We start from the raw sequence: 14,739 nt of genomic DNA, 5'->3' as shown, positions 1-14,739 counted from the left end.
CCTGTGGAGCTCTGTTAGGGCAGTGGGAGCACTAACTTCCGGGAGGCTGCTGCATGGGCTCCTTCCCTAAAGCTGCTGCTTCTGGGGTCCAAAGGGCAGTTCAGTTCGGGCGAGCCTCTGCAGGAGCCAACATGCTCTGGTCAGGCAGTCAACTATCCAAGCCTGCTTAAGCCAAGGGGGTCTCAGAGCATCCAGAGGGGTCCTGAACCTAATACGGGCTTGAACGAACTGTAGGTAAAATGCACAGTGTGTAGGGTTGGGGATAGAATGGAGCACAGTAGCTAAGGCTTCAGACTCCAGGCTGCCTGGCCAAACACTGGCTCTTCCACTCACCAGCTCTGTGACCTGAAGCTAACCTCCCTACGCTTGTGTGCTCCACATAGGCAAAAATGGGAAGAGTTAAAGAAATAAGATAAAAAAGGAGGCGATGTATATGTGTGTGTATGTGACAGACAGAGAGAGAGAGAGAGAGATAGTACCTTCCTCAGAATTGCCGTAAGCATTAAGTAAGTTCATACTCATAAAAGCTAATACCTACACCAGGACTAGAACACCTGGTACATAAGTGAGCAATAGGAGCTAGATTTTTTTTTTTTTTGCTTTTGTTAAGTAATAAATTATTGTGTCCTTGAATAAGAACCTATTTCATGAAGTTCCCTTGAAAGGAACTTGAAATAAAATCCCATGAAGATTTGATTTATTTATTTGTCAGAGAAAGAGCACACACACAGGCAGGGGGAGCAGGAGAGGGAGAAGCAGGCTCCCCGCTGAGCAGGCAGCCTGATGCAGGACTCAATCCCAGGACCCCAGGATCATGACCTGAGCCAAAGGCAGGCACTTAATCGAATGAGCCACCCAGGCGTTCCCTATTTCATGAAATTCTTTTTTTTTTTTTTTTAAGATTTTATTTATTTATTTGTCAGAGACAGAGGGAGAGAGAGCGAGCGAGCACAGGCAGACAGAGAGGCAGGCAGAGGCAGAGGGAGAAGCAGGCTCCCTGCCGAGCAAGGAGCCCAATGTGGGACTCGATCCCAGGACGCTGGGATCATGACCTGAGCCGAAGGCAGCCGCTTAACCAACTGAGCCACCCAGGCGTCCCTATTTCATGAAATTCTTAAAAGGCCCTATGACAGAACGGCACTTCTGAAGAATGAATGGATAACATATCTTTGGAAAAGCCCATATATACCATTTCTCTCAGCTTTTGATGAATACAGAATGGCAAAGCCTTCTAAACAGCCCTCCCCAGCAGCAGCTCGAGAACACATTCTGTATTGCCAGTAAAATGGGGAGCCACTAGCTTCAGCCATCAACAAGCTAGGGTCAGGAGAGCCACACCCTATAACAGTGGCCCAGGGTCAGACAGCAGGTCAGAGAGCCAGCATCCTCCCCTGGAAAGGGAGCTGAGGACCTTCCTAAGGAAATGTCAGAGTTATCTTCCCACAACCACTGCGGGCACACTCTATCACAAAGAGAAAGGAGAACTGAGGCCTGCAATTCTATATCCTCTAGTAAGACAACAAAAATTTAAATTGGAAAACATTAAAAGGATATATGACCAAATGCTCATGTTAGGAAATAAATTTAATAAAGTATCCACAACATACCTAGCTTTGAACAATGTTATTTCATGGGGTACCATCCAAGATATCACAGTTCTAAAGTTTACGCCAAGTACATTCATGCACTCTAAAACACCCACACTGTTGCGAGCACTGGGCTTGATGCTGAGAAACAGAGTTCTCTAGAAAATGCCCATAGGCACAAACTTAACACACGAACCATGGCCATGGGGCGTCACATTTCCCTGTGAAGCATGGGCTCCATCCAGGTGGAGAGGTCAGCACAATATGGGGGACTGATAAAAGGCTATAAAGGGGACACGGACAAGGGAAGCAGCAGCATCAAGAGCTAAGCGGGGAGCTCAGCCACTGAGGCAAAGGTGAGGCACTGCGTATAATGGTACGGCACCCCGGTGAGCAGTGGGACGCCAATGATGGGGAGAAGAGCTTACTACAGGCGTGATTTAGACAGTGTCAGAATGGGACAATAACTGAAGTCACAAGGACAGGAGGCCCTGGACCCAAGAACATCGCCAAGAAAGGGCTGAGCAGAGGAACAGGTTACATGGAACTGGCAGAGCGCGGAGATGGGGACCTGAGCCTCCAGGTTAGACAGGACAGAATGAACACACGCTCTTCTGTGTTCTTTTCTGAAACATGCTAAAATTACACCAAAGGAATAAAAGAGGCTTAAAACCCACCGAAACAAAGAAAGTGGAAGAAGGGAAAGTAACAGGTTTTAGGAGAGATGGAAAGCAGACAACCGGAACTGAGAGGAGTAAAGGATGCTAAGCCTGAGTGCCTGCAGAGATTCCCTGGTGTTCATGCTCAGAAGCCCAAAAACTGCCAGGGACGTCCCCACCGTGCAGGAGACAGGACGTGTACCCTCTGGAGGGGCTGAGCCAGGAGGGCTCTGGAGATGGCGGGTCACGTGAAGGGTGGGGAAAAGGGCCAGACCCAAATCAGGACACACAGTGAAAGACCATGCACCTGAAGCCACTTCCCCAAGACACCTTCAAGAATACTGGCCAACAGGCTGGGACCAGAAGGCAAGGGTTTAAAGGAGCCTACTTTGGAAAAAATGGATGGCTCGAGCGACATCACACAGATGCTAATCACCAGAAGCCCCAACAGAGAGGCTAGCCCATCAGCCCACAGCCAGCCTCCAGCCAACCCTGCGGTGGCTTTTTCTTGAACACCAACAGAAGACAGCCGAGGGTCACCAGACATTTGAGGAAAGCCTCTCAGCAAAGCACAGAACCCAGACTGGGGGAGGGAAGAGAATGGACGATGAGATGATACAGGGTGGAAAAAACTCAAAAATGCTACTTTAATTGATATCCTCAGAAAGATATTACTATTTCAGGGAGACTAGAACAGGATGCTATTTTTAAGAAGCAGAGAATAAGAGCAAGGTCCTAAATATTAAAGACAGAGTAACAGAAATAAACTGAAGAGAAAGACTGAACAACAAAGTCAAAGGAATCTTGAAGAAAGCAGAATTCAAAGCATAACAGAACAAAAACAAACCAATATGCCCAACGAGACAGGCAATTAGAAGACAACATAGTAACAGGATTAACCAGAAGGTCCAAACTCAAAGAACGGGAGTACCAGGAAGCTTATCAAATGTGTAAAAACATCTCAGAATGGAAAGAGAGAAGCTTCCTGTTGCAAAGTACCCATCAAGAGGCCAACTCAAAGAACTGACCGCACTCTTCCAAACCACCACCAAAAAGTTTCAGAATACGGGCGCCTGGGTGGCTCAGTGGGTTAAAGCCTCTGCCTTTGGCTCAGGTCATGGTCCCACGGTCCTGGGATCGAGGCCCGCATTGGGCTCTCTGCTCGGCAGGGAGCCTGCTTCCTCCTCTCTCTCTGCCTGCCTCTCTGCCTACTTGTGATCTCTCTCTGTGTCAAATAAATAAATAAAATTAAAAAAAAAAAAAAAAAAGAAGTTTCAGAATACAAAGGACACTGGATATCCTGAAACTCTGGAGGGCGAGGTGGGTGGACCAGGCCACCAAGGACCGAGGTGCAGGTTGCACTGGACTTCCCAGTAGCAACAATGGAACCCAGAGGGTGGAGGGAGCATCCGGGAGGGAAAAGCACTCAGCCGCTAGAATTATACACCCAACCAACCAATCGCTATCAAGCAAGTGAAAAGGCACAATGACACATTTTCAGACCAGCATAGTCTCAAAATCTTACCCCTCCATGGGACCCTTCAGGAATGTTCTCTTCCAAAACAAAAGTGAACCAAGAAGACATGGAATCCAGAAAACAGAAAATCCAACCCAGAAAAGAATACACACAACACGGATGAATCCCCAAAATATATTCTCAGCCAGTATAAGAAGCCAGTCACCAGACAGGACTTACTGTATGATTCCACTCCCATGAAACTTTACAAAGACAGAATGTGTCTGCAGAGATGGGAGGTGATCACTGGCTGCGGTGCGGGTGTGAGAGGAGAAGAACAGCAGCCAAGGGTACAACAAACCCTGGGCTGATGGAAACGTTTTCCGTCTTCACTGTGGTCGTGGTTATATGGGGTTTACATCTGTCAATACTCACTGACTTGGGGATTTAAAAGAGGCATGTTTCATTTTATGTCAATATAAAGTTGATTTTTCTTTTTTTCAAGGAGAGAAAGGAAATCCCTAGTATAACAGTTGTGAAGTAGATCTTAGGAGAACATAGAGAAGAAAGTCTCCAGGGTAAAATGGAGTTAGTAACTACTACAGACAGAACTGTGTCCCCCATAAATTCGTATGTTGAAACCCTAACCCCCATGTGACTGTACTGGAGAAAGGGCCTTCAGGGAGGGGATTACAGTTAAATGAGGTCCTAAGGGCAGAGCCCTGATCTAATAAAACTAATGTCCCAATAAAAGGAGGAGAAACACCAAAGATCTCTCCCCCATGTGAAGACACAGTAGGAAGGGGGACCCCTACAAGAAGGAAGAGTCCCCACCAGAAGCCAGAAGCTGCCCAAACCTTGCACTTGCCAGCCTCCCAAACTGCGAAATAAATTTCTGTCCTCTTAGCGCCCAGTCTGTGGTATTTTGTTATGGCACCTGTGCAGCCTGAGTAAGCTATAATTTTAGGGATGGACTAGCATACAGAGAAGCCCCTGGATGGTGTGAGAAAGTGATGTAGATATACTAAAAACTAGACAAACTTTAAAAGGCAATTATCAACTCTGGGAAAACAAAAATTATTCCAGAAGAAAACCCATAATCAGAGCATCCTGACTTAGCAGAGGCTAAAATTTTCCATCTAAGCTACATCGAGAGGATGGGGCGCAGGAGGGAAAGGAAACGGTTACAGAGCTACATCTTAGCTATCACAAGAGGACAATGACTAGAATAAATTGAGAAACAGCACCAAGCTTACAATTCCAGATATGCTATGCAAGTGTATTTCTTAGGAACCAGTTAAAAGGATTCAAAGTACCTGCCCAAAGAACCAAGTTTGATAAACTTAACTTTTTAAATGACATGCATGCATTATTCTTTATTAGATTTTTCATATGACTTTAAACAAAGGAGAGGGAGATGTTCAACAACATTAACTGTTGCAGAGAGGTCAAGTAAGGACTCAAAACACCCAAATCTACTAATCAGGAAGTCACTGCTGATACTAAAAGCCATCTCAGGGGACTGGTAGGGGAAGAAGGCCGGCTGTACCAGCCTGAGAGCCTCCTGTGGATGGAACTTGCCAAGCTCCACGGGATGACAGGGACATGGAGGACCTCCAGGAGGTTGCAGCCTGGCTGGGGGACCTTCGCATCAACGCTCACTATCGCATAGTACTTTCTAAAGGAGAGGCGGGGGCTGCTCACTATAGCTCTAATGCTCTTCCTGGCCACCCTCTTATAAATCCCTCTGTCATTCCACTCCTGGAAGGAAAAGCTCACAGGCCTTTGACTGGATCTCTCCAGCACTCGGTAACCTGGTAACCTCGTTCCTGAAGACTAAACCAGTATGTTTAACCTGTGAAAAGCCAAGGTAATCCGTTTCTCAACATCAAAGCACTTGTGTGCCCAGAACAATTTGGAAAGCTTTGGGGCTATAGGTCTTGGTTCCTATAGGCATTCACATTCTCCTTTGTCTTCAGCCTAATTGTTCTCAGACCCTGGGGCTGCATTTAATCTTTAATAGAGGAAGTGACTGTTACTCAGAAAGGTAAACCAAGGGAACAACTTTGCCCAACTTCAAACCATGAAAATTTCTGCCTAGGTTAACAAGCATGCTAGGTGGCTTCTACGGTGTACTTACAGTGCCAGTCGGACTCTCAAATATTCCAATCTTGCCAGCTTCCAACACCCGATACAGCTCTGCCATGAAGTCTTTCTGGATGGAATAGGGTGTGAAGGGAAAAGGGAAATGGATGCCACCAACCTCCTGGGTTTTATTAGCCATGGTCCTAAAGGGGGGGAAAAAAAGGCTTGAAATCTAGAGCAGTTCCTAAGAGCAGTCTCAGTGCTAGTTACGGAATCTCTCCTCAGGCTGTAGGCTTTTTTGCAAACAGAGACCATGTTCTCCCCATGATGCATGTCCTCATGAAGCCATACCCAGCGCAGGCAACCCATCAAGTGACATTTGTCAAGAATGGCTATGCAGAACACAGCCCAGCAGAGCCCCGCAAGAGAAACCGCCCTGCCATCTTACCTGGGATTCCTATGCTTCTTGGACACCCTAATGCCTCCAGGAGAGGCGCGGAGACTTCGTCTGGAGGACCTGTGCCCTGGAGGTCAGGGATGTTGCTCCTGACTACCCGTGCAGCGCGGTTCTGCACACGTCCACAGCACGGCCTTCGCCTGGCAAAGCTGTCGCACGTACTCCTGCTGCCAAGGTCTGTAAAACTGTAACACACAGGCAGAGGGTCACGAGTATGGTTCTTTATGTGGCACAGGTACATGCATACATCCGTACCTCAAAGGAATCTTCAGTTTGCTTCTTCGCTCGTCCTGGCCTCCATTTCCAGAATACATCAGAGCTGCCTCCTAAAGCCTTCCCAGCCTCTATAAATAAGCGCTTCCTGTCTGGTTGCAGACTGGGAGAGTTCTGCTGACAGGGACTAAGTCCTGGCTAGAATTCCAGAGCTCCCCAACACTGAAACTGATGTGTAAAACAAAGGCAAAAGAAAACTTACTAAATTTCCTTACTACCTACAGCCCACTGACAAGTCCCTGAAACAGGGAGAGTGACATTCTCTAGGGACTCAACTGCCTCAATGTTAATACTTTGCTAAGGGCAAAAGGTGATCCTGGCCTGACTACCCCAACGCCCCTCCCATGTAAGTCCACTTTAACATATAAAAATTCCTTTGGAGTGTTGCCTGAGTAGCTCAGTCGGTTAAGCCGCTGCCTTCGGCTCACGTCATGATCCCAGGATCCTGGGATCGAGTCCCACATCGGGCTTCTGGCTTGGAGGGAGCCTGCTTCTCTCTTCACCTCTGCCTGCCACTCTGCCTGCTGGTGTGCGCGCACGCTCTCTCTCTCTCTCTCTCTCTCTGACAAATAAATCTTAAAAAAAAAAATTCCTTTGGAAACTTCTTTTATCTCTAAACACCCCAAGATATGTGTTGGCAATCATTCCCCAAGCATATGGCCCACTGATATACATCTAAAGGGGGCTCATAACTAAGGTTTTATTAGACAATAATAAATGACCTTTCCCAACAACAGTTAGCCCTCTCAAGATCCTGGAAAACTTGCTTCCAAAATTCCTTAGAGACTTACATTATCCCTAGTCCCCTCCCAGCTTGAAAGTATATAATGTGCCACTGCTCATGACCCCATTGCAGCTCTTTCTGCCCACGGGTCCTGTCCCCGTGCTTTTCTCTTTCCTTGCCAGGCCAAGGTCTAAGAACTTCTCAGCTCCATGTTTGATCTTTTTTCCCCTCTTCTGAACCAAATTTCTCCAAGATAGCTTCTGCATACCTCTTCTTCCTTTAGACTTTTTATTTTTTTTTTCTTTTTAGATTTTATTTATTTATTTGACAGACAGAGATCACAAGTTGGCAGAGAGGCAGGCAGAGAGAGAGGGGAAAGCAAGCTCCCTGCTGAGCAAAGAGCCCGATGTGGGGCTCGATCCCAGGACCCTGGGATCATGACCCACGCCGAAGGCAGAGGCTTTAACCCACTGAGCCACCCAGGCGCCTCTAGTTTTTTTTTAATCTTTATTTTAAGTAGGCTCCATGCAACATGGGGCTTGAACTCATGACGCTGAGATCAAGAGTCACATGCTCTACCCACTGAGCCAGACAGCTACCCCAACCCTTTCTTCCTTTCATCACCATGTGGAGGACTGACCCTTCCATTCTGGTTCCCACACTCTCTTTAGAAGTCACTGCTCCAAACTATTTGGAAGGCCTATCTCTTCTAAGTACAAGTACTAATCAGTCTGAAATCCACCTACAATCAGCTACATGACTGGCTTCAATAAGACCAGTGACAGTGTCAGTACATTTATGAAGGGAAAGGTAATTGCCATGACACTCTTCTGGTTATAGTTTAGGAGCACCTAACAGGACAGAGGTCAAAGAACTACAAGGGTGACTCTTACAAACTAAGACCACTTAATACTGAGAGGGAGGCATATAATTAAAAAAGAAAAAAAAAAAAAAAACCAGGAAGAAAAGAGGAAGGTATCTAACAAATTTTGATCACCTAATATGCGTTAAACACTGCACAGGCCTTTTTACTACTATTACCCTGGTTAACCTGTACAACACTGTAAGGACACAGTTATCGGGTACTTATGCTTCCAGACATTAAGTAATTCTCAAAGGCAGAGTTAAGAGAAAACCCAGGAATCCACACCAAAGTCCATATGGGTCTCTTTTAGTCACATTCATCTGGAAAGAGATAACCAGCAGAGGCAGAAGGGAGATCTAATAAAAATATACATATTGAGGGGCGCCTGGGTGGCTCAGTGGGTTAAGCCGCTGCCTTCGGCTCAGGTCATGATCTCGGAGTCCTGGGATCGAGCCCCGCATCATCGGGCTCTCTGCTCAGCAGGGAGCCTGCTTCCTCCTCTCTCTCTGCCTGCCTCTCTGCCTGCTTGTGATCTATCAAATAAATAAATAAAATATTTAAAAAATATATATATATATACATATTGAGAAATTATGCAAAACCTGCAAAAACCTACAACAGAAGCCACTGCAGAGTGGGATTTCTTGCAGACTAGAATTACAAAGTAATCCAGATCCTAAGAGAGCTCCAAGAACTTCTCTAACAAGCAAATACCCACAGATTGCCCCTCTGCTGCTCAGTCACAGGCCAGATGGAGCCACTCGCTGACCTCCGCTTACTCATAGCTTCTGCCTACCCTAGACTTGGGCTGGCACAGGGCCTCTTCAGCACCCTCTACCTTTGAGCTTCAGAAGGGGAAATTCTTTTCACTTTTTTTTAGTTCTAAAATCCCAAGGGAACAATCTCATCAGCATTGCCTGTCCTTTTAAACTAGATCACTGGTCAGCCTACAGACTGGTGAGGTACCCAGCTTGATCTAATCGTATTTGCTGCTTCCCACCCCCTTCCACCACTGTCTGGGAAATGATAGATGTTTCCTTGCCAGGCCAAGGTCTAAGAACTTCTCAGCTCCATGTCTGATCTTTTTTCCCCTCTTCTGAACCAAATTTCTCCAAGACAGCAAATTTCTCCAAGAGGCTTCTCTGAGAAGCCTCCCCCTCTTATTTGGCCACCCAATCTGGGTCAAATACCACTCCCTATCCAAACACACATACACCACCCTGCTTGAAGTCACGCTTTTGTCTCATTACCCTGTATTTAATTTCTTCATAGCTCTTAGCGCTAGCCGAACTTCTTTTATTTATAATCCTTTCCTACCAGAATACACGCGGCATAAAAGGAGGAACCCTGTCAGTCTGGTTCTTCCCTGCCCCCCAGCACCAGAAGAGGTACTGTGGCACCTAGCAGGCAGTCAAATAAATTCTGAGGAATGAACAGCCAGCTTGACATGGTGGCTGTAAGTAGAGGTTTCTGTTCTTCAGAGGTGTGGGCAGAGGAGGTTCCACAACTAAAATATCTAGTCCAAGGGCCCGTTCTTTAATGGTTTCAAACTGCTTTCACAGAACTTCACAGCAACCCTGTGTGATATTTTCATTACTCTATTTTACAGATGGAAACACAGAGACTCAGATAGGTTGAGACCTGCCCAGTCACTCAGCAAGTGCTTGAACCCAAGACTTGAACCCCATCTGCCAGACCTCCAAGCCCCTGGGATTCACAGTTCATCCCTCTTCCTCCCACCAGGGCAAGCTGACTAAAAAGAAAGACTTGGTTACTAAACATCAGAATGACAACATGAAACAATACAGAGGAAAAGTAATTATTATTTCACTTCCCTGTGGGTGGTAATTATGGATCTCATTATTCCAGAAGCAGCACAGGCTAAATCATAAGTTAAAGAAGCATTTGCATAAATGCTTGAATAATGGATTGACTGAGTGCTATTAAGGACATTTGATGGGACTTTTTCTCACCTCTTCAGGTTGGTTGTGTGGCGGACAACCACGACCCCCGGCACAAGTTCTCCCTAGAATTCCCCAAGAGTGCTAAGGCATACGCCAGATACTTATCAAAGCGGATAAAATACATGAAAGCATCTCAGGTATATGTTAGTTCTGAAAGCTCATTTTCTTCAGTTCTCAATCATCACTCATTATTTGTGTATAAACTATTGCTACAGACTGAATTGTGTCCCCCAAAATTCATGTGTATTCATGTATATACTGTATATATTGTGAGAGCCCCAAGGATGGAGCTGGGAGGGAGACAGAAGGCTCTAGCAAGTGAGAATGAGCAGGTTGTGGGCCAGGTCCTGGAGGACTGCTGTTGTGCTCTGAGTTAGCAGCACAGTATAGACTGTATTTGAAGATAGGGCTTTTAGTAGGAAACTGAGGTGAAACAAAATCATTAAGAGTGGGGTCCTAATCCTTATAAGGACGGGTGGCCTTAGAAGGGGAAAGAGGACTCTTTCCACACCATGTGAGGATGAGGAAGAAGCGGGCCATCTGCAAGTCAGGAACACAGCTCTCACAAGGAACCAAATACGCCAGCACCTTAGACTTCCCAGACTCTGCAACCGTGAGAAAACTAATCTCTGTTAAGCCCCCAGTCTAAGGTACTTTGTTATGGTAGCCCAAGAGAACTTGAAGCCAGCGACGATTGTGCGGTTATGTTCCTAAAACACTTTAACTTCACACACCTGGGAGACAACACAGCCTAGAAGAAAAGCTTCTCCACACCTGCTGCCAACTCAGAGCACAACAGCAGCGCTCCAAAACCTGGCCCACAACTTGGGCCACCTTGCTGGAGCCTTCTGTCCCCCTCCCAGCTCCACCCTCGGGGCTCTCACAAAATCTAAGAAGAACCTGCTACATATTAGCATTTATTTCCACATTTAGGGCACCTCCTCCAACATTCTAGTCAATCCATTCATCCCAGTCCTCTAGACTGACCCCCTACTTCACCTCGATTCCCTGACGGGCAGTAAAGCACAGCTTTCAACAGTATGGGAGCTGGGCTCCAGGGGCCAAGTCCGGGATCCCAGCTCATGTTAATATCCCTAAGCCTCAGTCTCCTCACCTGTAAAAGAGAAACACGTAACAACACTCACGTATAGCGTTGCAGTGATCACTAAATAAGGCAACTGATGACAAGTGCCTTAGCACAGCCGGGCTAAACTGAAGCCCCCCGACGCGCGGTAGCTGTTCTCACGCCCAAGCGCAGCTCCACAGCCACTGCAGGTCCCGCCCTCATTAGTCCGCCCTTTCCCCTCGCACTGGTTCCTAGCCTGCCAATCACACGTTGGTCCCGCCTCTCCGGCTCCAGAACCGAATTTTCCCGCTCGCGGCTCGCCCTGCCCCTCTGCACAACCGCCCGCCGTGTCTGCGCTTCCACTGGCGTCTACCGTCTATCCTCTCACTTCGCCTCATCCTCACGCGGCACCGCGCTCACCTTCTTCGCCGGCGGGACTGCTTCGCTGAAGCCTGGCTGACGACGAGCTCGAGCAGAAGGTCCCGGAATTTCAAATCGCGCCGCACCTCCGTCAGCGTGGGCCCCCGGGAGGAGCGAGCTGCGTTGCCACGCCCCCGCGCCAGTGCGCCTGCGCAGTCCGGAACTCGGAAGGGCGGGTAGAGTGATTCGCCTTTTGTACCTCGGCGCCTGCACAGCGGATTTAGCGGGAATTTTTTTTTTTTTTTCCCCTGGCGCCGGAAACCGTTGTCATGACAGCACCCTAGAGGCTGGGGTCAGGATTCCGGGCTTTCTCCCTTTGCCCTCCTGCCAGATGCAGGATGTTTTAGTGATCTTCCACTGACTGGCACCAAATGTACTGAGCTCAACGGTTGCTTGACTCGATCAAATTGGCCAATACTGATCAAACACCCAAAGGACGACGTGCTGTAACCAAGAATCAGAAAACCCGTATTCTGGTCCCGGCTCTTGTCAGGCCTTACGAATGAACCTCAAGTTATTTTACCTCTAAAATGGACGGCATCTGCCTTGGTCACCTCGACAGGGTTGTGCATGGTCTTGGATATCCTGAAATCGTGTAGATTAAAGCTCTCTAGGAGAGTTTAGGTTATTGTTCCCACCGAGTACCAGGCACTACCCTGAAGGGAAGGAAGCAAGGAAATCTAGTAAAGCACCAGCCCAGCTATCAGGAGCTTCTAGGTAGGAAAACAAACATGTCACCTTCACATCTCTGGAATTGGGTTCTCCTTTGTTTAGTCTGGGAAATAAAACTACACCTGATCCCTATCAACTTTCTGAAAGTATGTCCAATGATACTATCTGGAGATAGCATTAGATCCTATGGGTTAAGGGCTCAGTCCTACAAGACTGCTCCTGCCCCCACTTCAGACACCCAATTACAGGTCTAGGTTGTTACCTATGCCTCTGACCCACTGGGCTATAGATGATGGGAGGTTCCCAGGACCCCACCCTACCCCCAGTCAGATTGATTTGCTGTAGAGAGTCAGGGAAACATTTGCTTACTAGGTCACCAGTTTATTATAAAACCCAGATGAAAAAGATGCATAGGGCAAGGTTATGTGGGAATCTAACATACCTTCTCTAGTAGTACCACTCTCCCAGGACCTGCATGCATTCACTAACAGAAGATCTCTGAACCCACTACTTCTGGGGTTTTACGGAAGTTCCATTATGCAGGCATGATTGATTAAATCATTAGCCATTGGTGATTGAATATTTTTATCTCCAGGCCCTCTCCCTTCCCAGGAGGTCTGGGGGTGGGACTAAAGTTCCAAACTTTTAATCTCTTGGTTGGTTCCCCTGGCAACCAAACTCCATCCTTCTGTTACCTAGGGGCCTTCCAAAAATCACTACATCAGCATAACACACCTCCATCTATCTCAGTAAATTCCAAGGATCTTAGGAGTTCTGCGCTAGGAATGGGGACAAATACCAAATACATATTTATTACCACAATATCACAGAATGATCCTAAGAAATGATAAAGGAGATATTTAATACTAAGTGCTCCTGCGGAATGACATAGGTAATTGGTGTGATTTCCCAGCCGGATCAAGGGATGTTAGGGTTAGTTTGCTGGAATTTGAAGGAAAGGCTTTCAGGAAGAGGAACGAGTGTTAAAAACTGCATAAAATCATAAAACTTAAAAACTGCATAAAAATGGGAGTTTATAAAAGGTGATTCTGATGTCGGAAAGAACATTCGGGTTCGAAGCCCACGCCAAGAAAGAATTATTGAGACATCTTTGGTGCAAAAAGGTGATTTTATTAAAGCACGGGGACAGGACCTGGGGGCAGAAAGAGCTGCAATGGAGTCTTGAGGAGTGGCCCATTATATTCTTTCAAGCTGGGAGGGGGCTAGGGATAATGTAAGTCTCTAAGGAATTTGGAAATCGAGGTTTCCAGGACCTTGAGGGGGCTGGCTATTGTTGGGAAAAAGTCATTTATTACTGTCTAACAAAACCTTAGTCATGAGCCCATTTAGATGCATATCGGTGGGCCATATGCTTGGGAGGTGATGGCGAACATGTATCTTGGGGGGTTTAGAGATAAAGGAAGTTTCCAAAGGAATTTTTGTATGTTAAAGAAGGCTTACAGGATTTTGGGGTGGGGGACGGCTAGGATTGTCTTTTGCCCTTAGCAAACCGTCAATATGGAGGCAGTTGAGTCCCTAGAGAAATGTCACTCTTCCTGTTTCAAGGACTTGTCAATGGGCCATAGGTAGTAAGGAAATTTAATAATTTTCCTTCTTCGTTTCCCACATCAATTCCCATGTCAGTTATTTTTGAGTACTTCCGACTACCAGTGACTGGGGTAGTTCGAAGTTAATAAGAAAGTAATGGGGTATTGAGATGTGGCCCACCAAAATCCCAAAAAGGTCTCTGATGCCCTGCTTTTAGCTTTAAAGTTGATGTAATATTGCACTCTATAGCATGTTTTAGAAAAAATAATTTTTTTTAGAGTAACTGTCATCTGGTAAACTTGACTCTTAGAGATAATGCTCACTAGGTTTTGGCCGTATTGCTTCAAAGCTCCCTCTGTCTCTAGCCACACACACACACTCCTAGGGTATTGAAGCCTGATTTAAGAAGCACCATTGAAGGAACTGGAGAGGATAAGACTCATGAAGGTAAGTCAGGGTCTGGTTGCAGAAGACTTTAAATAGCAAGGTGATACATTTAGACTTCATACTTGTAAAAACAAAACAAAATTCAAACAAGTAAATTTGAAGATCTAATTGGGTTTTTTAAACAATTCACACATCCCATCTAGGAAACCCAGAGGAGTGCCACTGATTTAAACAAAAGTAAGGTTTTTAAAGACAAAGAAGGCATTTAAAAGGAAGAAAGGAATTTGTTAGCGAGGAATGAATTGTTTAGGCAAGGTTGACCCCTACCCCCACCTCAAAGGGAGCAGAAGGGATCTATCAGTAAATTTCCTGGTCATTGACCAGCAAATTCCCTGTTGACTAATTGGTTAAAGGTTAAATTCTTGGGGGTTCAAACTACTACTAGATTAGCTATTGATTCATGGTTTATTGATTTAGCCTAAGTGACATTTTGGACCTGTCATTTCCTTTTTAACATACTGTAAGCAATTTGCAAGTCACTGAAATATTTTTGAATGGAGGGACAAAATTGAAAAAA

At 46.2% G+C, this 14,739-nt stretch overlaps 1 protein-coding gene across 5 annotated transcripts in view; it reads right to left on the bottom strand.

Moving 5' to 3' along the window:
- DDX11 (DEAD/H-box helicase 11) overlaps window positions 1-11,664 on the bottom strand; it is a 36,140-nt gene extending 24,476 nt beyond the window's left edge. For 4 of the 5 annotated variants that reach the window (XM_032874880.1, XM_032874883.1, XM_032874884.1 and 1 more), the window contains exons 1-3: window positions 11,556-11,664; window positions 6,235-6,420; window positions 5,842-5,989 (exon numbers count right to left, since the gene is read on the bottom strand). In XM_032874880.1, the coding sequence (XP_032730771.1) occupies window positions 5,842-5,985 (144 nt within the window). In that variant the 5' untranslated portion in view covers window positions 5,986-5,989; window positions 6,235-6,420; window positions 11,556-11,664. Of the gene's footprint in view, window positions 1-5,841; window positions 5,990-6,234; window positions 6,421-11,214; window positions 11,306-11,555 lie in introns of those variants that run through there. The other variant, XM_032874881.1, reaches the window with a different exon arrangement.
- Window positions 11,665-14,739: the final 3,075 nt, after the last annotated feature.

Source organism: Lontra canadensis, unplaced genomic scaffold (genome assembly GCF_010015895.1).
Source record: "Lontra canadensis isolate GAN:19392208 unplaced genomic scaffold, GSC_riverotter_1.0 scaffold53, whole genome shotgun sequence".
In the NCBI taxonomy this organism is placed as follows: domain Eukaryota; kingdom Metazoa; phylum Chordata; class Mammalia; order Carnivora; family Mustelidae; genus Lontra; species Lontra canadensis.
Note: the sequence above shows the minus strand (reverse complement) of the source record. Positions and strands in the feature narration are given on the sequence as shown.